We start from the raw sequence: 26,172 nt of genomic DNA on the forward strand, positions 1-26,172 counted from the left end.
CGTTGTTTAGCTTTAAACTTTCACATGCACCCAAACTCCCCTGAATACAGTTTGCAGATTATTTGTAACTTCATCGGAGTCGACGTAAAAGCTGGAAGGGCAGAATATTATATTACCTAAATCTCTGTACACATAAAACATCATTAGCTGGTAAATTTGTCTGAGAATAATCACAGTTCTTTAAAGGATGCTGTGGGAGGAACCGTCAAGAAAACATCACAAGCAGCATTTGGTTTATTAATGGTTGTTGATGTGAGGTGGACAGAAATATGCAGTTTAATAACTTTAATATTATAAATCACTTTGAGTGACTCTGCAAGGAATACATTTGTGCACGTTTTAAATAGAAAACAATTGAAGACAATGTTGTTGCTAGTATTTACTGCTATATGTGATGATGATGATGAAAGAGTTTAATTACATTTTGATTTTATGTCCTGTTACTTTCTTCTTCTTCCTAAATGCATTCTAAAGTCTTAATCTCAAAAAAGATTAAAAATTTATATATTATATAATTTTTTTATATATAATTTTTAAAGCACATTCTGACTACTGCTATATAGACAAATATATAATAATAATTTCTGTAAATAAAGAGTGTTATTTCCACGTGTTGACTGCAAGTCCGATGTTTTGTCCGAGCGACGTTGCTGAGAAGAGCAGTGTTTTATTTTGAAGGCGTTGACAGGAAGTGTGCCGGTTGACCGATTGACGCCGCGTGCGGTCTGATCGCAGCGCATTCCAATGTGAGCGAGATGTAACCGCTGTGCGGACTTTGTGTCTCCAAAACCGTCTCCAGGCGCAATTTTGAAGGACTAAAATGTCCAAGTTGAAGGAGGCGAACACTTGTCCTGACGGCTACAGGGCTTTGAGCACCAGCGAGCTGCGGGAGCTTTTACAAAACGACGACAAAATGGACCAAATCATTCGACTCAATGAGAAGGTAAGGAAGGGATCCTCCGCTCCCCCCAAGAACCAAAGTGCCGTGAGGGGAACATTTGCGCTGTATTTGCGCTTTGTTGTGCGCAATCTCCTCTTTTATCGGAGTTAACGTGCGTTTTCTGGCTGTGCTTTTTTATTTTTTTTTTTCCTCCTCTCCTATTGTTGCTGAAAAATCAACGTTTAGGTGTTTCACGTTTGATGTGCAGCGTGTTGAGGCAAACATGGCTCATCGATTGTCTGCGTGGCGAGTGGTCGGATTTTCCAATCGGTTTCCATAAACCTCGGTCTCCCTAATATTCGCAGTGAATGACTCGTTACTTCAGCGCAGGTAAAACACCAAGTAATTGGTGCCCCGTGGTCCGGACGAGTGGTTCTTTCAGAGGACGAGCGGTCTCTTTGCGCAGGAGGCGCCGTGTCTGGGTGTCGAAGCCCCCCAAAACGCGCCGTTATGTGGTTTGAGTTCCAACACCGAACTCCCTTTAAAAAAAAAGAAAGAAAGAAAGCTGCCATTGTAGAGTTGCCTCATTCGTCTGAGGATCTGCAACCCAGTTAGAAGATGACTCGGTGGAGAGGAGGGGGGGGGGGGGGGAGAACATTTATGACCTTTTATTTAATTCGGCATTGCATTAATTTATCACAACGACACCTATCTGAATGAAATTCCAACTTTTATAAGCGGTCCACGGTCCTCTTCGCTCCGACGACACTCCACGGCGCAATTCCTAGTTGGACGTTAACTCTTCACTAAAAGAGTAAATTTACTGCAGTAAATTACGTCCTATCGTATTGTAATGAATGCCGAATTGAGTTGTGGTACGTGACCTTCAGAAAACACTGTCAGTCGCGCACTTTAGTGTGTGTTGGTTTGCGTGTAAACATGGCAAATCAAAATTGACACCCTTTTCGGATGGGATTCCGCGTGCCCTTTCTGCATGCCAGAAAGGCACGTTTCGAGGCTACGCGGTGACCTTCCTGGCTTCAAACGACACGGTATCCCTCTGAGTTATTCACACTCACACGCACACACACGCACGCACACACACACTCATAGAAACATACACCCCCGGTCATGTTTCCCTGACTTCAGAGGACATTACACAGACTGCCATTCATATCCTGGAGACTTACCATGACCCTAACCATAACTACTACCTCCCTGAAACCATGTCTTCATCATGCAATTTATTGATTTACGTTATGGGGTTTTGAATTTTGTCACACAGAGATGGGAGGTGTGTCCTGGGTTCCCAAACTTTTTTTGTTTTTTTGTTTGTGGTTTCACTGTCACGTTAACCAGATAGCGGCTCGTACGGGCCACGGTGAGACCAGGCGGTGTTCCTCGAGGACCATGTGCTTCATTGAGCAACGCAAGAGGTCACATGTGCAAACATGTGCAAAACGCCGTGGAGACAGCACACCACAACGGGACAATAGGACAGGGGAAAAAAGGACAGTGAGGCGCCGACCGGTGTCAGTTCTCCAGCTTTGCCAAGACGAGGTTTGCCTTCGGCGTCGCTCTTAAAAAGAAAAAGCCTCCGCCTGCTTCTGTAGAATAACAAAGCCTATTTTCCCGGCCATGGGTGGGGTGATAACAACAGTGTGGGCAGTGAAACATAACTAGGTGGCTCCGTCATACATGTTCCCACTGCGTGAACACCCAAGCAGTTAAATACCGGACCGGACCGGACCGGACCTCAGCCGTGTCATGTTGAAGTTCCTCATCACTCACACGGCAAAAAGCTGAATGCCAGGTGCTTCTTTTTTTCTTTTTTTTTTTTTTTTTTTTGCTTAGAAACAGAGGGAGACATTAGTTGACATTTTAAAACATGGTGCTGTGAATGAATTGGGGATGATGGAGCCAAAGAAGTTGAGGCTCACCAAGAGGTTGTACAGCTCTCCTCCTCCGTGGTGGTGGTGGGGGGGGCGGTGGAGGGTATTAATCTGTCATTAGCTAATAATGCAGAACTTGTGGTGATGTCGTTTACAATTTACAATCAAAACACGGAAAAGTCTTTGTGTTGTCACGGCCGCCGGGTGAAATTGACGATTTCGCAACCCACTTCACGTACCCCCCCCCCCCCTCCTCCTCCTCTTCCTCCTCCTCCTCCCGCCCCCGGGCTCCCCGCCCCTCCCAGTACGGGCTGTGGGGAGCAGCACGCTTCATTAATTCATGTTAATGATGAATGTTCTGCAAACCGCAGAGGTTAATCATGGATAATGATTCATTATCGTGAGCGCTGCAGCCCCGCTTGCTGCAGCGTTGCCGCTCTTGTTTGCATTTCCAACTCGGCTGCACAACAAGCGACGTGTCTTGTTGTGGCATTTTATTACACGTCGCCGCGGCTTCGAAACAAAATGTGACTTCAGGGTTGTTGTTTTTTTTTGGGTGTCGGTGTTACAGCAGATCCTTTCACTTCGGTGGGACCGATTGATTGATTGATTGATTGATTGATTGATTGATTGATTGATTGATTGATATCTGCGTGGAAACTCTGGTTTACCGGGAGAAAGACCTCGTGTGACCTCTCGGCAGCTTCGAGTGTGACGCTAATCTAGGTCATTCGAGGTAAATGGGATTTGGGGATTGTGATCGTACGGAGCTAACCGTTATTTACTTATTCTTTGAACTAATACATCTGAATTTAGCATTTTAAGGCTATTTTATTAAGCCAAAGTTTTATTTGTGTCTTCTCATATTTAGACGACATTTAAAGAAATAGATTTGTCTTTTTTTTCTGCGATCCGTGCCACATCAGCCACTTTGTGATTTGATCCATTATTATTTGACGAATATTGATCGCAGCCCCTTTAAAGTCCTCCAAAATGGCACGAGGAGCGAGTTTCCCTTCGTTTCTGGCGGTCGGACTCGGTCGGCGCCACACGGAGGATTCTCTTTCACAGAAACGACTTTTAGGCCGTCAATTTAACCCGAGACGACCCGTTAAATGAATACCTTCAGCCTCCTTCTACAGAGAGAAGAGAGAAACACCTATTTACTGCATCTCACGTGGCCAGAACCGCAGAAAACAACAGCGCTGCACCTCGTCTGGATCTCCTGACTCCTAAATGCTCCCAAAGTGCCATTTGTCGTGCGAGCCGAGGCAGGAAACCGATTGTCCGTTTGGATTCCTGTTTTGGAGGAAACGGGACGGACGAGTGTCAAACAAACCGTCTTATCAAAGACCAGCCGAGTGCCTTCTTCTTTTTTCTTTTTTCTTTTTTCCTGCGCTCAGACGGCCCTTCTTTTAACTACAGGGCACATTCTGCAGATTCCTCTAAACTCGGGACTCGTACATCCTTTTGATGACCCGGAAAATGTGAGACATATGCACCGTCCAGAACGCCGGGGACTCCATGAGATTTGGCCTTCGGGCCCGCGAGCGACTGACTGACTGCTGAAAGAAAGCAAGTCGAGCGAAGAAAAGCATCCGGGTCGCAGGAATGCCGAGACCGATGGAATAATCAAATGAGGATTCAGACTATTATTATTATTATTTATTTTGTTTTTTGTGCTTTGTGAAGCTCACAGAGTGCCATTGTGTCTGTCGGTAACGCCGGGACTGGATGGTAAAAAAAAAAAGAAAAAAAAGGGAGTGGCATTCATTTTAAATAATTTATGGCTTTTCTTATGGTCTGGTGACAGTGTCACATTCCCCCCCCCCCCCCCCCATACACCTAATCTCTCAATCCCTCAACAGCATGACGACTCCATTCAACAGCATGGTACAGAATGCTCTCTCTCCCCGTTATAATACAAACAAACAAACAAACAAACAAACAAACAAACAAACCTATTTGCTCCTTCAGTGGCATCTAAGCCAACCCCCACCCCCCCCCCCCCTTCCCTGCCTCATGTCTGCAAGGTGAGAGCCAAATTCCACAAATACAGAATTCAACTAGTTTCAAAGCTTTAGAAATAACAGTTTAAACTCAATTTTGGTGTTAACTTAAGCCAGCATGGTTTAGTGGACTTTGAAGCACGGCTTACGTTAACATCTTCCAGCTGTCAAAACTCTGCTCCTTCAAGTTTTTTTTTTTTTTTTTTTTAATATATATATTTATATCCTTCCTTACATCTGATGTCTCGCCTGTTTTTTTTTTTTTTTAAGTAACTACCTGTCAAAGCACCGATCTCACACCTTAAGACCCCGTCTGCTGGTCTACCAGTGTGCCACGCTACAAGACATTTTATTCTGACAAGTGTTTTGATCGGACTTCCTATCGGTGCCGGTGACCTCCTGCTGACACCCGTCCCTGTTCGTCAGCCGGAGGGTTGAAGTGTGAGGATCACGGCGACGCCACAGCTGATGGATGCTGACAACGTGCTGGCTGGCTAATTGGCGATCTGTTATTCAAGCTGTCATCCGTAGTGCAAGTTTTTCTTTTTTTTTTTCATTTGGAAGTTAAGTGTCTTGATGTTTTTGTCGCTAACGGGCCACCGTAACTCAGAGAGAGACCGGTGTGGGGGGGGTCGATATCCGGTTTAACCCCGAGGAGAACTGAGGACACCGATGTGGATGCCAGCACTGGCTTTGCTTGGCTGGGCTGGAGGTGGAAGATGTGACTTATTATTATTATTATTATTATTATTATTACTCCCCCCCCTTCCTTTCAGCAGGTACTCAGCCCCCCCCCTCTCTCCCAGCCCCCTCCGAGCATGTCACTTTAACTTCCAGGTGATTCTGCATTCTGTTCGGTTTCCATTTGCCTGCAGTGGAAGATAAGCCGGTCTGCCTTGAACAGCGATTGTATCGGGCAGCTCCAAATCTGGCTCGACTCAGAGCCGCATGAACTCGTGCAGCTGCACTGGCTCTAAACTCAGCATCGAGTCGTATGCGGCAAAAAAAAAAAAAAAAGGACCACCAGGACTTGCCCCTCAGCGAATTTCCTGCAAGACTTCCCATCACAACATTCCTGCAACTGCAGAGAAGTTGAGCTTTCGCGGGGCACGGCCTGTCATGCATAAAACGCTCTTATTTTGGCTCCGCAACAGCATTAACACAGTCGATTGAATGCACCATGCCAGACAACGTGGTTACTGTGAGGTCACACAGCGGCCCTGCAACACACTCTCTTTTAATCAGCAGATTTATGTATGAAAATAAATTAAACGCACAAAAAACACAACTGAATTTTACACTTGTTCTAAAATAACTGTCACGAACAGTAGAAATAAAGTGTGGATACTTTCAAATACGATGCCAGGAGTTGTTTTTTTGTTCATTTTACTTCATACGAAGTGCAGTAAATGGAATAAAAAGTGTAAATCAAATCAACATTTTCCTTTAAAATTGGCACTACACACTGTATGTTGCAGGATGAAGCCAGAACAGATCGGACGCCTCCGTGATGGTATTGCTTGGTGGATAAGAATCTAAATCTGAATTTGAATCTCTTTATTATTTTCTCAGTAAATTGTTTTGTCCATAAAAATATACAAAAACTCGAGGAGCTCAGAGCTCCAGGCGACGTCTTCAAATGTCTTTTGTCCAAACCCAGAGATATTCAATCAATGAGATAGAGTCGAGCACTGATGATCAAGATAGTTGGAAATTCATTTGGCCTTTTTTCTAGGAAACCATACGAAATGAAAGTCTCTCCCTTGTACGTTACGGGAATTTATAATCCTCTGTGCACAAGTCAGTGCAGCAAACGTTGCGCACTGTTTCCCAGCTGCTCCACATGCAGGACGGTCTGGTTGCCATGCGAGTCTGACAGAAACCCCATTATGCAGTTAAACAGCTAATTTGACATTTAAAGTTTTTGTTGTTCAGTTTCAGGATCTTCAAGAGGACAGGGAGACGCTGCTGACCTCCAACCGCAGCCTGGCGGAGGAGAGCCTCGCCCGGCGACCCCGCCTTAATAACGGCAAACTCCAACTGGCGGAGAAATACCGGGAACTGTCCAACCTGGCAACCGCCTGCTGGGAAAAGCAGAGTCGGCTTGGTGAGTTTACCCCATCGCTGAGGAGACAAAAGAGGGGGGGTGGGTGGGGGCCAGGGGTGGGCCGAGTCTGGTTTCCAATAGATTTGATGGACGAGGAGTGTGGTCGTGATGACAAGGTCACGGGTTCAGATTCCAAGACGGGAAGGGTATAAAAAAACCCAAAAAAAACGGCCTATTTTTTAATTTATTGTTTTAAGTGGAAGTGAAGCACTTTCTAATCAGGATTTTCTTTTCTTATCTGTCTGTGTGACCTTAAACTTACATACTTCGATTGGCCACGGAGGTTTTCAAAAGGTTCAGTGAAGACAACCAGAAGACGAAGTTGCTCCAAAAACCCAGAGAGGAGGCTGCGTCCTCACCACTTAAGGTTAAAACTAATTACACCCGAAAGCCCACAGTGGCTCCTCATCGTCTTCCCCTTTGTAATTGCAGTCACACACACACACACACACACACACACACACACACACACACACACACACACACACACACACACACACACACTCACACGATATTGCACACTCTGAGACATAGAAAGCAAAACTGAATTTAAGTCACGTTTGACTCGCTGGGACGCTCTCGCTGGTCCGGAGAACGAAGGGGAAACTTCACATCAGAGCACACACAAAAAAAAAAAAAAAAAAAAGCTGGAGTGTCAGACGGAGAGAGAGACGAGGCCTTCAGCCACTCGGTGAGAAAAAGCCTCAGCATGACTGGAGGTTTGGTCATGGGAACGAAATGGAGCATATCAAATGCCAGCAGGAAGCTAGCAGCAGTTGTCAAGGAATTTTTTTGGCGGGGTGAAAGGAGAGGGGGTCGGGGGGGTGTCGTCTTTGTTTAGGCGAGTCATGCTTTTGACGGAGCAGCTATGAAGGCAGCACCGGGAGGATGTCTTTCTAAGCCTGGGCCATAAACTTTTAAGCCTCGCGAGCAAGCTATAGAAATTCCTTACGGCGTGAGAACAAACCGAGAACAGGTGATAAAATAAATCCATAGGTAATGTCCGACTGCTACTTATTTATAAGTCCCAGTGTTGGCTTTTATGGATCAGACGCGGTGCTTGTTGTACTCTAATAAAAAATAAAAAAAAAGGCATTGTCAGATTTCGGCCTCAGTGATGGAAGTTGGCTGGAATGTTAAACTTCCTGTAAAAATGTGTGCGCGCACCGCACAGATGCTGTCCTACCTCCCCAGCAGACCAGGATGGGAGGAGGGGCGGGGTGGGGAGGGGGGAGGCATCCTTCCTCCGCACAAAAAACAACAAAAAAAACATCTGACTCTCATTTGGTGCAACAAGAGAGAAGAAAAAAAAAAAAAAAGATGAATGAGAATGAATTTTCTTGAGGCGAGTAATCGTAGCAGAGACAAACTGGAGTGGATCGAGGCAGACAGCTGTATTGTTTGGTACATCCTGCTGGTGGGGGTGGGGGGTGGTTGTGGTTGTTATGGTCCCCCAGGTGAAGCTGAAACCGTGAGTATTTCTGCTTCAGGCTGTTTCTCACAAATATTATTGGAGTGGTTTCCTCCTGCTTCGCTAATCGTTGCCAATTCGCTGACTGTCAAGGTTTTAAAGACAAAAGATTCTCAAAGTTTCACGCACAAGAGACTCTTCTTCTTCTTCTTTCAAAACAGCCTGACCTCGTACGATTCATGCCAAACATGTTTTGAAGGAAACTTAATTTTATTGCCGTGTTTTGGCACCAGTTTACTGTCCGTAGAGGAGGTTGGGGTGGAGGGGGGGGTGCACACAGCTCATGACTAAACAAGATGTTTTGGGCCCAACAAAGTCCTTCCTTCCTTCCTTTTATTCCACATTCACACCGGCAGGTCTGTCCTCTCTACCTACGAGCTTTTTAGCCTTCCCCTTCATCCAGAGCCGGCGGCCAGACGGCTTAAACTACCTGTGAAGTTAGGTACTTTCAACACATAAATGAGCCATTACTTCTGTGGCTATTCAGTATCATAGCAACCGAAATGGCTGAAAGGTCCCAGCTGGGTGTTTCCAGCACTCGGGCCCTGAAGGTTAGAGAAAGATCACGGTTTCATTTAAATGAAAAGTTAACACTTTGTTTGTCTGAACAATAAAACCTGTAAAAATATTTGTCAGATATATTCAATATGAATGTTGATGTCATGTGACACGTTAATCTCTAAACATGTCTTATTGTTGCAAATGAGCCGGTTTTAAATCTAATTTTGGTGGGCAGGGGAATAAAACCTCCTCATTATCAGACAATGACTGGCAGGCCGCGGTAACTACGTCTTGTTATTTCGGTTAGAGGTCTGTTTTTCTTGTCTTTATGGGCCAGATGTTGACAACCTCGCATCACTTGAGATATTTTTGGCTGCAGAGCTATTTATAACATCAACATGCAGACCTGCAACATGTCAGATATGTTCTCACTAAATATGAATCAAAGCACAGGAGCTGCTTTGAAGACTCTGCACATTACGGCTGAATGCATATTTAAATAAATAGGTGGGCTCATTTCGTTTGATTAATAGAGCGGCTCCTGGAAAGTGTCCAACGTATGTTTTCAGCTGTTTTGCCGACGGCGACCAGATTCGGTCGATCGCAGATCTTTCTTCTATCGCCTGTAGTCGGCATCCAAAACAACACGGCGTTGAGTTTTTTTTTGCGGCGAACTCTCTTCACACTCGCGACGAGCAGAGGTCAGCGTCGGACGGGACCGTACTCGCCCTCGTGTTGTTGCTCGCCTCGCTCGGTATTCGGGAGGCTGGGTGCGGTCATCAAAATGGGATTACGGGCTTGTTTGTTGCTATCGCAGCACACCTAAGTTGAATAGGAGCAGAAAAACTCGAGGCTTTTATGTTCCCTTCCTGTGAGAACCCGACTGAATCCAGCACCTCTGCTGCCGGAGAACAAAGCGGTGTCTGGTAACCAAGCCTTTTTTTGTTGTTTTTTGTTTGGGGCTTTCCATGTTTCAGATTTGAATACAAGTGATAAGGCCCTTTGATTTAAAGTCAACAAGACGGTTGTGGGTTGGAGCGATGTAAAAGATCTGACTGTTTCTGTGTGTGAAGGGAATTTAGATTTAGGCATTTATGAGGTGTTTTTTTTCTCTTTTTTTGGGGCTGTCGGGTCAGATTCACTTTTTATTTTAAATTTTGAGAGTTGGCTCGGCGTCTGATACATATTTCAGAGAGTCGGTGCGATAGAAGTGGCGTCGGGAGGATTCGCAGAGCGGGTAAAGATGCTGAGGGTGTTACTCACAGTCGGTAGCATTTACGATGAAGCTGTGAAACAGGACGCGGGAGGAGAGTTCCCAACACCTCAAAGAGCCGGCGTTGGACACGGACACTTCCAGCTCACTTGCCTGTGAGGATTTAAAGCTTTCAGTGTGTGTGTGTTGTTGTTTTTTTAAATGGTAGTCGTGTGGCTGCTCCAACACTTTTAAAAACAAATTATTATTTTTTTTTACTTTTTAGCGAGCAGCATCACCAGCTCACAATTTCAATCTGTCAAATACAAATACTGATTCATACTAATTAGTAACTGCTAGTTTTTTGCATTTTGCAAATGTTGGCATGCTGACAGCGCGTTCTCTAAATGCCGACTGCAGCGCAACTCGTGTGGACAAAATAGTGCCCCCCCCCTCAAAGAAAAATGTGTCTCGGTCCAAACCTTACATGGCTGGACGCTGGGTGAAACTTCCAGACAAAAATATTTTATTCATGTTATTATATATATATATAATATATGAGCACCTGTTTCTTTCCAGCTCAGTTTGAGAGTCTCTGGTGCGTTTCTGTCCTCTGATCTCTGTGTTTTTCACTGTGGGCGGAGCTTAAGTCTGCCCGACCCTCCTTGCGTAGCAGACGCATGTCGAGGAGAACAGTTTATCTTTTCTTTCCTTTTTACGTGATCGTAAGTAAGAATACACTTAGAAGTGTTGCTGTATTTAAAGCTTTACTTTGTATTTGTATAAAAAGAGATGTGGTCTATTTATACCGTTCAAAAAAACAAAACAAAAAAACCCGCAAACATTGTCCAGCGTTTATACTAGACCATCCTTAATGTGAAAACTGCCAAAACTCTTGAATTAGATTATAAAGCTGTGACGGGACGTTCTTCCACTTGGGTCCTGGAATTAGAAATCTGTCTTCAAGCCAGAATTAATCCCGTGAGCTGTGGCGACCGTGACTGAACAGGCTTGGAGAAAGATCGTCAACCCACAGAAACTCTTGACAACAGAAAAGTCTCAGGGAAAAAAAAAAAACCCTCCGATGTCACGCTGCTGAACTGGGTTTGATTGACAGACCGCACTGGGAAGGAAAAGACGATGAGGGAAAAAAAAAACACCAAAAAACTTTTGAAACTCGTATTTCTCTGAAAGTACCACTTATGCTGCTTCATGAAAACAGAAGGCCTCTCCGGCTCGTTGCGTCGGAGGAGACGAACATGAGGCATCTCGTGCTGGCGGGGGTTTCAATTCACCGCGGACTCTCTGGCTAATTTTCAAGCCTCGGATACATCCAGGCCCCATCTGTAGCACCGTGACCTATTTGTGTATAATCGGCAGCGGATCGCTCGCAGAGCGTTTATTCACTCGACTCCTCGTGCAGCTTTTCGAGGGGGAAACGATCGCGTTCGTCATGATGCGTTTGCGTTACTTCCAGCTGGCGCTCCCGTCGGTGCGTCTCGCCGACATCCGGCGCCGTCCGACCGCCGTCGCCGGCAGCTCAAAGCCAACGCCAACTATTATTTTAACTGACATTTCTCTTTATTTGGCAGCAAAGTCAAGTCCGCTTCCCGATTAGCATTTTTATTTATTTATTCGTGCTTTCAGGTTGAAGAATTTTCCAGTTGGTTTGTCACGACAGGAGCATCGATGAATATGCAGCAGGAGAAAAAACAACCCAGAACCGACGGAGGAATGTTTTCGCAAAAGACTATTCTTGATAAAAGAGCAGATTTTTTTGGGAGAAATAATGACTTGGATGTGAAGAACGAATCCAGTAAACACTAGATGCGTTTAAATGAACTGCGAGGGACGCCCACGATAAAAACCAAGCCCGTTAAAGATGTCGTGTTTACTGCGAGCAGACGAGAGATCGAAGTAGATTGTTTTTACGTCGCGTGTCACGAAGCTCGTTGAATTGACCGCTTGCTCTCCGCCAGGGAAAACCGACAGACGGCGTAACGATCTGCCTGCTGTTGAAAATCGATGAAGTCTTCTCCGTCGGGTTCATCGAAGCTGGTACATCATCTGAAGTCTGAGTCATTGTTTTTATTCGACTGCTTCGCATTTCTTTGATACAACTGATCAAAAAATTCACTGTTTCCTTGATTCGTCTTAATATTTTTTACAAGGCTGTTATTATTATTTTTACTATTTCACATTTCTTGCCGATTTTGTCTTCTGTATCAGGGCGAATGAGTGTAATTCATGTTTCCTTTGAAATGATTCTCATTTTAATTACAGTCGTGCATCCCTATTGTCCACGGCGGTTTTTATATCTGGTGAAAAATCCCTGCAGCAGGATGTCGATAAATCTTAACATCCAATTTGAGAAGTGCAGCATCAGAGCGGCGCGTCGTCGTCGCACCCGTCCGCCGCGTTTACCTCCATTAAATCACATGCAAATGAAACCAGGCTGCTGCAAAGTGACCACACACACATCCACACACACCTCCACACACACCTCCACACACATCCACACACACCTCCACACACACATCCACACACACCTCCACACACACCTCCACACACATCCACACACACCTCCACACACACATCCACACACACCTCCACACACACCTCCACACACACATCCACACACATCCACACACACATCCACACACACCTCCACACACACATCCACACACACCTCCACACACATCCACACGCACCTCCACACACACATCCACACACATCCACACACACACCTCCACACACACATCCACACACACCTCCACACACACATCCACACACACATCCACACACACATCCACACACACCTCCACACACCTCCACACACATCCACACACATCCACACACACCTCCACACACACATCCACACACACATCCACACACACATCCACACACACCTCCACACACCTCCACACACATCCACACACATCCACACACATCCACACACACCTCCACACACACCTCCACACACACCTCCACACACACATCCACACACACCTCCACACACACATCCACACACACCTCCACACACACATCCACACACATCCACACACACCTCCACACACACTTCCACACACACCCTTTTTTCTTTTTTTTTGTGGAGCGGTTCCTGAGCTTTTCTACATTACCAAATAAATAATTTAAAAGCTTGTAAATATGCAAATTTGACCTGGTTAATCGGTCTGTAAATTTCAGCTTCTTCCCCAATTCCTGATGCTCTCAGCACTTCATCTAGTTAATCTAGATTAGTCTCAAAACCACGCTGTCAGCAGATTTCATTACTTTTGGAGAAAGCAGCTCTAATGCTCTAAAACACCTGAGCGTACTCGACCCAAACCGAATCCTGCACGCTTCGATCCTCCCAGGAGGCATTTCAATTCTCATAAAAACCTGCTGTGGATAAATCATGTTCCCCAGAGGTTGAATCTCTTCTCCTGCCAAATGAACTTTTCGTTTTGTAGCCTGTAATGAAGATCAAGACTTTGAAAGTGTAAATCACCTCCAGCCAGTCCCCCTTTTAAGTCTCGTTCAACATATTAAGTGGCGCCTCAACTTTGTTCCCAAAGACAATAATAAACAATAATGATGCTTTCATGGCTTTTTTTCTTCCTTTTTTTTTACAGCAATGCTTCAGAAATACAGATCTTAACCGCAACAAAACAAAAAAAACAAGATAAACGCACTAAATTGGAAATAAATCACCATGAAGGGACCATGAAGAGGCTGTTTTTCTTTAAAAAAGAAAAAAGGGGATTTAAGAAGAGAGAGAGCGTTTGCTGCCTCGATAACCGCGGGCGAGTCGTTCCAACTCTACGAGCCGTGACGGCAAAATCTCCGTGTCACCTTTGTGTTTGTTTGTTTGTTTGTTTGTTTGTTAGAGCAAAAGAAGAGAAGTGTCTACAGAGCTCGTAAAACAACAGACGGGAACTTCAGAAAACAACAGAATTACAACCTGAGACTTGTAAAATGTTGTAATAGCCAGTTCAGAGATGCTGGACGGTTAAAACTCTCTTTGAATCGGCCGTGAACGTGGCGGAGATACTTAAAGTCGACTTTTACTTTCAGCAGTTCGATTTATCTTTCGTAAACTTCATCTAAACCGAGGCCGGCGATCGCAGATGATCACCGAAGATTCCCGCGCCGTGGGGTTACGTAAACGCGCCGAGACGCTCGAGAGAAGTGGAAACGCTGCGATTAGCATCTCCCGTCTTATCGCCGTTTAGTCGGCAAGAAATTCAGAGACGTCCGCTGGCGCGATGGCAGTTTTTCGGGAGGGGATTCGATTTAAGTGAGAAACTTTTTTTTTTTTTACAGCATCAAAGGAGATATATCCGAGAGAGATAGGAGTGCTTGGCGTGAAGCGGTAGCGGAGGGCCAGTTGATGAGTCAGTTTGGGGGGAGGGAACTTGATGTGGTGGATTTGCAGCATGCAGCATGCAGCAGCGCAACTTCCTCATCGTCTCATATCGGCTCCCAGATGAAATGTGTGACTCCATCGCCGACACCATTCACTCGTTAGTGCCGCTCTGTGCAGCCTCCAGGTCCGTCCGTCCCCTCCCATCACCCTCCATCCTTTTCCACAACCCCTAAAATGTAGGTCACATCCAGCTGCCCTAAGAGTGTTTGTTTGCCTGGCTGTCACCTCTCATTACACCCCCCTCCCCCAAACACTGCAGATGCAGGGGGGGGGGGGTGTCATCAGGAAGGACGGCCCGCTCCTTTTTAAAGCACGGCACCACTTCTCACCACGACAGAGCCGTTTGTTCACACAACGGTGGCCAGAAACACAGCGTGGAGCCATAGGTTATTAATGCTGAGGTAATAAAAAAAATAAAAAAAAGCAAACATACGGTGAGGTTTGTTTGTTTTTTTATGCTCAGAAATCTTTTTGTCCTGCAAAAAAATCGGAGTGAATGTGTGTGTGGCAGGTGTGGGGGGGGGGGTGTTAGAGATTTCCCTCGGGTTCAGAGTTATTAGAGTCATGACTGTGACCTTTATTTGCTCCTCAGTATCCACTGAACCCTGTCTGACTGGTGGGGGGAGGGGGGGGTGTCGCGTGGCATCTCTCGGAGGAACAAGACACACTTTGCAGTCAGCTGGGTCAGATCTGTTCATGCTGATGGCCGGCCGCAATCCCCGGGAGGTGAACTCGGTGTGAGAAAACTGCACTACTTCCTCGTCTGTCCGGCACGCTGTGACCTCTTCTGTTTGTGTTGGACGGTTGGCAGCGGCATTTTTTTTGGATATTACGTTATAATATGAGCAGAAATTCCATAGAAATGACCAAATAGCCAATCAGAAGTCGTATCTTTAAAGGGTCTTGAGTGCAACTGGGTTCTTATTTTCATTGTTTTGGCCATCGTTAATAATCCATCAGTCAAACTTTATTTATAGAGCACTTTTCTTATATTTTGGTGCAGTTTCAAAGTCAGTTGTGTACCCGAAAAACAAGATAAATGTGAGAACAAATTAAAAATAAGGTAATTTAAAAACCACTTTGAGACCAACGCACTTAAGACGATGGAGATAAAAGAAATGTGGCAGATAGATTAAAAACTAAAATGACAATAAGAATCAGAAACTAAAAACAGGTATAGAAATTAGTGCATTAAAAAGATAAAAGTTACAGTGAATCAGAAGGTGTAGATAAAACGGGAAATGGGAAAGGTGAGAGGAATTAAAAGTAGCTAGACGTATGATAAAAGTGTGGAGGAAATAGATAAAGAAGAGCAAATAGATAAAAAGAAACTTAAGTATAATAAAGATACTCGTCTTCAACAACACCGATAACTTGGAGACAGACGAAGTTCTTTTTAAAATGTATTTTTATTTTTTTTACTCCGATTTCTAAGCAGATTTAAGGAGTTATATTTCTCCATAATGAAATCCTCTGGCAGCAACAGTCACGCCGAATCTAAAAATACGTGGAACAAATCTTTGTGCTCGGTTTTGACTCTGGAGGAGCGTCATGTTCGATTCAAGTTGCGGCAGTCGGGGCTTTAAAGTACCCGAATTTACGCCGTGAGCTGCGTGTCACCACTGATGTTTTTGAGCAGGAAAAAAAATCATTGGGCCAAACTATAAGAACTAACTGGTAGTTTTTTTTGTTTTTTGTTTTTTTTTACTTTCCTGTATGTTTGCCTCATAACTCCTCGTCACACTTCGACAACAACAGGAAGTAAGGATGGAGCGAGGAGGGATAAAAGTAGTTCTTGGTCGACACCGAAGCAACGCGGCGCCTCGTTCGTGTCCCCGTGTGATATCCTTAAAAAGCACTGTTCCTTAATGCGCCTCGAGGCTCTGGGGAGTTTGTTTGTTTGTTTGTTTGTTTGTTTGTTCAGTCGTGTTGTGTTGGCCGTTATTTCCTTCTATAATTACACCGCTGCACTCGCTAAGTGAAATTCTGAAAAAGAGGTCCAGTGGGAAGTCGTCTGTTTTGTTTTTTTCTTCAGTTTTGCCTCCAAATTAGCGTTTCAGATAATCTGAGTAAACTGCTGCCTGACTTTAAACCTCGCAGTCTTTTACCTTTCGTGTGTTATTATTAGATAAAAATGATAAAAACCAGGGTAACGAACAGAAATATAAAACCTCAGAGACGTTAAAATGCGTTAAAAAATAAATATAATTCGTAGAAATCACTAAAACAACAAGAACAACAACCAAAACTTCAAGATCCAAGTTGAAATATACTGGATTTGAATTTAAAGTCTGTTTGCAAATGAATCACAACGTCAACGTGAGCCGTCATGTCGCTGTGTGCTCGTTGCTGATGTGGGCAGATTATATCTGATGCCGTCTTGTTTGGTTTTGTGAGCCTCGTCTCCTTTGTTTGAGGCTCGCTGCATTTTTTTTTTTTATCGCATTGACGTGGACTTACAGTGAATAATTTAAACACGCGTGTGCTCTCAGTATGAAGAAATTATTTGTTTGTTGAATTTAACTGGATGAAATCTGAAATAGCGTGTTTCAGCACGGTGGGTAACATGAGGAGAGAACGAGAACCCCGAACTGGATTTCAAATCTTGTGGTCGAACCAAAACGAAGACCAGCTTCCCAAAAATAGCTTAAAGTTGAATATTTACTGCCTCTGTTTTCCCCTTTATTGGAGCCAAAAACCGTCACCAGCGTCTCCTCGTCAGCACATAACCCCGAAAGGGCTCTTTTGTGATTTGGAAAAGAATTTTTCTCCTGCTGTGGTTTTTTTTTTCTCGGTTTCTGGATTTCTCCCTCCAGCTCCAGTAAAAGTCAAACCTCATCTTCCTCCATCCATCCATATATATATATATATATATATATATGTATATATACGCATTAATTGTGTTTCTTTTGTTGTTGCAGAGGCTCACGTCCAGAAGCACAGCCTGCAGACGGCGCAGAACCTCCTGCAGGAAGAGGTGGCACGTGCTGAGGAGCATTCAGAGGTAAAAAAAAAAATAACAAAAAGAAAGACTCACAAAAAAGCTCTTAAAATGGAGCCCTTTCTCTCTTGTTCTCGCTGGGAATCAAACGGGTCTTTTATCTCTCTGGCAGCACTGTTGTGGAGGATTGTTGAAAAGCCTGCAGTCTCGCTGACAGCCCACCCACTTATGTGCCATCTGATCTCTAAAGCCATGAGGCATACTATACATACAGTGCAGCGAGCAACCCACCAGCATGTGAACCAGCTTCATCACAGCGGCCTCTGCAAAAAACACACACACACACACACGTGTTTTTTTGTCTGTGATGCATTCCCGTTCTGCAATTGCTACTAAAAATGTATTTTCTGAAACAGCATTCGTTTGCGTGTCTCTGAACCACTAAATGTTAAAGACGCAGCTTCAGTCCATCTTTGTGGAAAACAAAACAACAACAAAAAAAACAGTCTGAAACAATCCGAGAAGGAAAAATGACATCATATTCTCTAATAAGAGCTCAGCGGCTTCATTTTAAAGGAATAGTTTGACATTTTGGGGGAAATCCTGGCTCACTTTGTTGAAGGTGTAACGGACTCGTCCGGTGCAGTAAATATGGAGCCGTCAGTCAGTTAGCCTGACTTAGCATAGCATGTCATCATGATCTAATGGTGCGACATTAAAAAAAAAAAAAATATATACGCATTAAGAATTAGCGCCTCGCTCCGGCAGCTCATCGGGGGATTAGCGGAGGATTTTTCGACAGGCCGTGTTTGTTAACAGGATATCAGTCATTTTTGAAGTCCAACTGAAATTCCACCGATTTGTTTTTGTCCCCTCTTCAACCGCTGCAGCACATTAACTTTATGAACTTAAATCCTCGTTTTCTGTCGGGCTGCATCTTGACGATCGAGCCACTAAAACAGAAATAAAACGTGACTTTTTAACACCAGTTTGCTGGTTAGATAACTTCAATTATCAGCTGTTGTACATTTAATATTTACAATCCTTCACATTTTTAGTTTTCATGGCAGCAATGAGAAGAATGTGTTAATAGCAGAAGTCCATGACGCATTTAGAGATGTTTTTTATTTTAATAAAGCAGAATATAATGTTAGTAAATCTCGGGGGTTGTGTTGATGGACGGCTGACAGGCTGTTCGGATGCTAAATATTCTTGTGTTTTGTGGCAGTGCTAGTTTACGCTACAGCTGTCAGTCAAACACGTACAAAGTCCCGCCCACTCAGGCTCGGCGACTAAAGGATGAAGGAAGTTTCATAAAGTCACGAAGAAGTACGAGAACAATGAGGATGTTTTTAAAGGGTAGTCACACCAAATACAGGTCTTTTATTTCTTTTCCTTTTTTTTATTAGTAATACTTCACAGTAAAAGTACATCAATTATCATGAATTCATGCATTACGTCATCATTGACGCCTCATGAATCATCGAGAAGTAACACGAGTTCAAACGTGTTTCATTCATGATCTCATGCATTAACAACACATGAATTATAAAGCCTGAACTAAGGTGAGTTGATAATTCATATCCGCCTGAAGCGACGCATTACTTTTCTGTTTGTTGGAAATGAATGAATTAAAACGTCAACGCTTTACTTTCGACGCCCGAAACGTTTTGGCCGTCTGTGTGCGTGTAAACACTTTAAAGGCCACTTCAAGGAGTCTCCTTGTTAAAGTGGAACAAAAGCAAGTTATCTTTTGGACAATGTGCCTCATTTATCTTTGTCCCGGCGGTTCCCCTGCAGCCTCGCAATAACTCATCACCTCTGCAGCGAACGTGACGCAATAACAAGTGGTTAAAAAAAAAAAAAAATCCTGCTGGTTTCTGAGGGAATCTTATTCACAGATGAAACCGCCTCACTGCTGCTCCCGGCTCGGATCGATCCTCCGGGTTCAATCACGCTCGCGAGTGCAAACGGTTCAACGCGGCGCGGTTTGTAATTACCGCAAAAATGGACAACACCTGAAAGAATTGTTTTGTAATGGACTCGAATCGATAGGAAATGAATTCCCCTAACCTCGTCTGGATCTCGAGACGTTTGGGATCGAGGCCTCGGAGGGTCGTCGGCGCGGCAGGAAAACCGTCTGGACGTTCGAGGTTGTTCCTCGGCGACGCTGAAGTTTTAGTTACAGTAATCTGCAAAACAGCCTCTTTCACAATCCGGGTTGATTCACTGTCGCCATAAAAATCTGGAAAAGCGTGTTTTCTTCTTGGCCGCCGTGTCCGAACGCAGCTTCTCGAGTCGAACATCCGTCCTCAGTAGGAAGATCGGCCGTCGGGTAGCAACACCAAGGAAGATATCTTGTTTTTTGTCTTCTGTGAATCGAATCAGCCGTCCGCCTCCGTCTCGGTGAACTGAGGAAACGCAGAACCGGCTGGTTTGGGGTTCACGCATCGTAAATTAGTCCCTCCAGGAAATCGCCTTCGCTATAATTAACGCAATTACTGCAAAATTCCCTGCGATGTTCCTACACCGAACTCGCTTCGTCAACAAAAATACTGATAATATAAAACTGTGATAATATCATAAGAATTACTCCATCAGGTAGTTGTTTCATCAAAATCGTTTTTTGATGTAAATGATCAGAAATGAACTCCCGCTGGATCTACCGTTTATTCTCCTCCATTAAAAAAAACAATAATAACCGAGTTTAAAATCAACAAAAGTGCAGAAATCATCCTAACGAGGCAGTAATGATCCCGTTGGACGCAGTTTGTTGTTATTTTGTCTCTCAACGGTTGCATTTTATCTGGAGGAGACGGCGGACTTTACTATCTAATTAAGTTGGACATTAATTAAATGCTGCAAGGCTCATTTATTTAGTCAAAGTCGCGGCTCGGCTTTTCACGTAACTTTATAAACGTGTGCTGCAGGGTCTGAAGCTGGAGATGGAGTTAAATACAGCTTTTGCTTGTAACAGCTGTTGCGTACATATTGTCATTAAGGTCATTATATTGTTGGAGACCTGAGGGTCGTGTGTGTTTACCGCGGCAGATGGAAAAGCTCGGGAGTCCCAGTGGGGGAGGACACGGTGGGTGGAAAACCTAATAAATCTGAAAAGTCCACCAATCGCACGGCGGCGAGAGAATTCACACGGCAACGAAACATGCGGTGGAAATTTTTTTTTTTTTTTTAACCCCTCGCTGTCCACAAATTTCACCAAACACCCAAAAAAAAAAAAAAGACAATTTAAAAAGGATCCGTTATTAAACGCCTCGTGTGGTTTCGTCCTCTGAGCCACCGAGAAAAGTACTGGAAAATAAAACGATATACTCACCACCGTTTAATTTGAAAGATCTACATCTTCAGGAAGGAGAAAATAACACCAGCATCATCTTTTAAATATAGCAAAAGTCCACCAACTTGAAACTCATTCGTTTTTTTGAAAAATTGTGTCAAAAATCGAGTTTTATTGACATACAGTTATGAACAGCAGGTCAGCGGCAACCACTTTAATAATCAATAAAAAAAATGTAAGTACATTTTAAAGTATGTAAAAGTATTATTCTCTGCGCCTCAAAAAAAAAAGGTCTTAAAAAGATCTATAATGTATTTTTCTCGCTTATTAAGGACAGTAACTTCAGTTAATGTTAAAGCAGCGGTTACGTCACGAATATATCGCTCGAGCAGCCGAGTCGCAGCTTCTCACATCCCGGGAACGTCTTCAACGCGGAAACATCGCAGGGATTTGCAGCTCCGCCAGACGCAACAGTTGCAGCCGACGGCCTCGTTGTTGAGCTGTGAAATGTTCTTTCCAGCGAGACGCTGCGGCCGAAGAGGAACTGGGCCAAAGTTCACGGGTCAACATCCCCAAGCTGATCAAATCCTCTTTTTACTTAAGAGGAGTTTGTTTGAACAATCCCCCCTGTGTGTTGTCCTGCCTGCTGATGCCGGTTTATTTGTCTCCCCCCCCTCCTCCTCCTCCTCCTCCTCCTCCTCGTCCTCCTCCTCCTCGTCCTCCCCCTTCCTTCACAGGAGCTGCTGGAGAAGTTCATGGAGGGGAACGTAAGCCTGGACGACTTCCTGGATTCGTTCCAGAGCTCCAGGAAGACGTGTCACGTCCGCCGGGCTCAGGCGGAGAAGATGCAGGAGGTCGCGCAGGCCAGGAAGCCGCCGGGCAAAAGCAAGCGGGCGGAGGAGAGCCGAGTGGCGGAGGTGAAGAAGGACTCGGAGGCGCCTCCGGAGCCGCAGCGGCCCAACGGCTTCGTGGCGCAGGGACCTCTCAGGGTCTTCCAAGTACGTTACGGCCTCACGCCGGCCATCCTCCTCCCTCACTACCCGGTGTCCCCCCCCGCCTCGGCTCCGCCCCATCATAGCGGCGGCACCCCTCCTCCCGAACCCCCCCCGCCGGGGCAGACCCACATCCTCGGCCCCGGCACGCCGCTCCCCGGACACGGCCAGCCGGTCGGCCTCAGGGTCATCGGACACCTATCGGGCGGCTGGCCGGCGAACGGGCGGCCGGTGCGGGTGCAGCAGCTTTACAGGCCGAACCCTCAGCAGCCAGAACCGCCGTACCGATAAGCTGGAGGAAGGGGGGGCGAAGGGGGGAGGAGGAGGAGGAGGAGGAGGAGGAGGATGAAAAGCCAGTTTGAGAGGTCTTCCAAGACGTGGAACCAAACAGTGGCTGTCACAATCATGTAAGCAAAGACCGGTCCAGAGACAGGCAGCACCGCAGACGGCCGTTTCTGTTCTTCATCCATGACACACAAAATGTAACCATGAGGGGAGGAGAGGGGGAGGGGGGCACTCGGGATGGGATGGGATGGGATGGGATGGGATGGGATGGGGAGGCGATAGCCAGTTCCACTTTGGATCCGGTAAACAAAACATTCATATTCTTTTTTATTTTTTTTTCATTAGCAGAGAGCCGGGGACAACACACACACACACACACACACACACACACACACACACACACACACACACACACACACACACACACACACACACACACACACACACACACACACACACACACACAGCTGTGTTGAAATGACCAGCTGTGGCTCATAAACGTTTATTTGTTGGGTGTTTGTTGAGCCAAAGATCAGAGTCTTCATGCAGGAACATCTTCACACTCTTATCAGAAAACTTTTTATTACTTTTATTTTCTGTCCATAAAAGTGTCGCTGTAAGCGCTCAAACTTCACGAACGACAGCTGCTCAGCGGTTTCATTCACGGAAAACGTTACCAAAGAAGAAATTCACTCCCAAAAATCTCCGTGATGTAATTAGAGGGCCTGAAAGAATTCAAAATATTTTTAAAGCACAGTGGAGGTCATGTGACAGTTAGAGATGTTACAGCCTGCAGCAGATGATGATGTCACTGTCAGGTGTTAGAACGGAGGAAGGTCATTGGACGAAAACCTCCAGAAAGATCCTGAAGCAACTACTGAAATGTATAAATTTGTACTAAATATGGCACCAAAAAAAAAAATCCCCCCAAAAATGTATTAATTGGCATTTTCCATGATAATAATGATTATTATTAGTTTTTCTTGAAGTTTATCTTAGTTATACGTTTTATTTCAGTTCATCTTAGTCTCATTTAACTTTGAGATTCTTTCAGATTCAGGTCTGATTCGTTGAATCCGAAAACTCGGATCCGTTTGCGCGAACTCTGTTGTTTGTTAGTAAAAAAAAAAAAAAAGAAGAAGACACCTCGTTCTGCAACACAAACCACGAGCGCATCGATCCTTCCTCTGCAGAAACGATCACCTCGCTGAACTCTCCTCGTTAGAGACGCGTCGGGAGTGAAGTACATTTAATTAACATTTCATACATTACGTCGCTCGTCTCGGTTTTTTAATGTTTTTACTCTAATTAAGCTGCCAGTGAAAGAAAAACCGCAGCGTCTCTGCGTCCTCAGCCAACAGAAGCTGAATAAACAGCTCTTGAGTTGTGGTGATGTCGGCTTTTATTTACCGGATTTAACGCTATCCCCCCCCCCCCATTCCCCCTCCCCCGCCTAGAAATGTCATTTCTAATTATTTTATTACATATTTTATATTTCACACTGGCGGATGTGAAGCAGAGGGGGGTCGCGGAGCACATCTACGAGGAACATGACAAAAGGTTCTCATTATTCACTCGTGCAGGTCAAGAGATGGCAGAATGAATAAAAAGTGGTGTTTTAATATAAAAGCTCTCGGTGACGTTCAGACTGATGTCCGATCACCGCCGAGCAAAAGTTCAAACTCAGACACACTGTAGAGCAGAGCAGGCGGTATTTATTCATAATTCCCACACCAAGACCTGTCGATATTACTCGCGGTGTTGTGTGTGTGTGTGTGTGTGTGTGTGTGTGTGTGTGTGTGTGTGTGTGTGTGTGTGTGTGTGTGTGTGTGTGTGTGTGTGTGTGTGTGTGTGTGTGTGTCACAGACCCCAAAGCCTTTCTGCCTTCCTGTGCGATTTCATTAACGGTGTGGCGGCTCACATCAAGCCAGCCATTTATTTATTCATGTAAATCCTATTTTAAATGGCTGACTTCAAAGCTTCTTGTTTACCGTGCTAAATGAGGAGCTGCTTTCTCTATTTCAAGGCAGCCAGTGTTTTTTTTACCCCCCCCCCCAATATCTCCCCCCATCCCTCCCCCACACCTCCCCCCTACACCTCCCACCCCGAACGGAGATGCAGAGTGAAGGCAATTTAATCTCTATGAGAATGCCAGCTCTCTGCGAGCCCACAGTCGAAACAGAAGGAGGGTTTTTTTTTTTGTGTTTGGGTTTTTTGTGTGTGTTTTTTTTCTCGCTCATTATCCGTCCTGCAGCATTTTAAAAAGGGAAGAAAAAAAAAAAAGAACAAAGATAGAAAGGTTTGGATTGTAGTTGTGATGATTCTGCTCTTGAACATACATGTCGCTCATGACTAATGCATGCTTTACACATGCTCCACAAAGTACATGAAAATGCCTTTTTAGAGGCCGGTGCCCAGTTGCTTCGACCGCGACTTCGCGTCATCAAACGAGCTCTGAGGGTTTATTTTAAAGGGAAGTTTTCATATTTAGTTTTATTTTACACCTCGGGTCACATTCTTATAGTTTTTTTCTGGGTCATCATTTCTGTCTAATAACACTCAGAAAGTCGGCTTCTGAGATCTGTGAACGCGTCTACATCAGTAAGTGGCAGGAGGCGCAGAAATTTGGGGTAAAAATAACCAGATTTGACCTGAAATCATTTCTTCAGCTCTGCAAACAGCTTCGTTATCGTGCGTCTCTTTCTGAAAGGTTTAAACCTTTTGCATCCCCACAAAGCAAAAAATAAGCCCGATTATTGATTGTGCATTACCTGGAATATAGATTAAAATGATGAGCTTAATTCGGGTGCATCTACGTGTCTATTTTGTGTAGATTTTTCTGGTAATTTATTGCAGGAAATCTAATAAATTGAACATCAAATTAGCTAAACTTTTTATTTTTCATTTTTAAGTGATAATTAACCAAACGCTCTTTTACCTGCTAGCTTGTTCACAGATCTTATTTTGGTGATCACTCTGTTGTTACGCTCATTAAAAGTAAAGGCTTGAACTCGAATATAACCTTAGTTATTCTTTTAAAGTCTGTTTTCAGGTGCACAAACATCCTCAACAATGAAAATAGAGAAATACTTTTACGGTACTTTTTTAATTTTTTGTTATTGGTGAAAATAGATGGAAGTGCGCCAAATAAAAAAAATAAATTAAAAAAAAGGGCTCTACCAGGTCAATCTCTGTTTGTTGACTTTTATCAGTCGTTTTATTTGGCTTGATTGTTATCTCATCTCATCATTGCTTTTTTGTTGTTGTTGTTGTACAGTTATTTTTAATTTATTTTGTCATATCTCTCAGCATCCCGGGACAACCTCACCCTTTTACTGTGCACATTTGGGATCCGGGAGATGGTTAGCTTAGCTTAGCATAAAGACTGAAAACAAAGGGAAACTGTTAGCCTGGCTGACGTCTTTGTTTAATCGCTGTTTCCAGTCTTTGTTGCTAAGCTAAGCTAACCGGCTGCTGGCTGTATTTTGCATATTCGGCGTGCGGATGTGAGCGTATCACGTGATAACGTTGGACATCTTCCTTTTTAAACGACAACATCGAGATCATTGCTATCTATGAAGTGATGTAACTGGGCACTGGCTCCAACCGAACATGCAGTTCTGCGTCCACTCAGGGTTTTTGGGGAGTTATTAAAAAAAAAAAAAAAAATAGTGCTGCCTCTGCAGCAGCGATAACGCCCCGGGGCGACGCCCATAAGGACGCTCCTACCATAAACACCAAAATCACCTCCGACATTCCATTGTAACGGTGAGATTTCACCGAACGAAGCTACGAATATTGTTATTTGCTCAAAGTGATTTGTTTTTATTTTATTTGTTATTTTTCACGGTGCTGTCTGAATCGCCCTGAATCCTTTTTAAGTTCAGCGATGACGATCCATGTAAGATTGGACGCTTCTGTGTTTTTGAAATATCCTTAAAAATGATGTAAAGTGCTTGTTTTTAATGCAGCTGTGGTTGTTTTTTTTTCCCCCCGTTTGTCCGGTCTGTTAAAACTGTCTCTTTTTTTTTTTTTTATTCTTTTTTTCTCGAACTCATTCCCAGCAGCCTTCATCCAGAGTAAAAAAAAAAAAAAAATTTAAAAAGAGCAGTAATAAAAGATATATGAATGTTGCTTTCGACATTAGACTTGAATAGAAGCGCAGCGCCTCACTGAGC

The 26,172-nt window shown here is 44.3% G+C and overlaps 1 protein-coding gene and 1 long non-coding RNA gene across 2 annotated transcripts; one reads left to right on the forward strand and one right to left on the reverse strand.

Annotated features, from left to right (window-relative positions):
* Window positions 1-729: 729 nt before the first annotated feature.
* On the forward strand, window positions 730-22,196 carry vps37d (VPS37D subunit of ESCRT-I). The gene is made up of 4 exons (XM_069718816.1): window positions 730-943; window positions 6,717-6,888; window positions 17,403-17,485; window positions 21,455-22,196. Exons 1-4 carry the CDS (start codon window positions 821-823, stop codon window positions 21,998-22,000), a joined length of 924 nt encoding a protein of 307 aa, XP_069574917.1. The 5' UTR covers window positions 730-820; the 3' UTR covers window positions 22,001-22,196.
* LOC138632919 (uncharacterized) lies at window positions 12,638-13,104 on the reverse strand. Its single transcript, XR_011311841.1, has 4 exons — window positions 13,038-13,104; window positions 12,912-12,961; window positions 12,800-12,881; window positions 12,638-12,671 (listed from the first exon to the last, which is right to left on the reverse strand). It is a non-coding gene; the product is annotated as an uncharacterized lncRNA (long non-coding RNA).
* Window positions 22,197-26,172: the final 3,976 nt, after the last annotated feature.

Source organism: Brachyistius frenatus, unplaced genomic scaffold, assembly GCF_029030835.1.
Source record: "Brachyistius frenatus isolate BFR_SWC_R1_liver_20210118 unplaced genomic scaffold, ASM2903083v1 Contig_200, whole genome shotgun sequence".
Lineage (NCBI taxonomy): Eukaryota > Metazoa > Chordata > Actinopteri > Embiotocidae > Brachyistius > Brachyistius frenatus.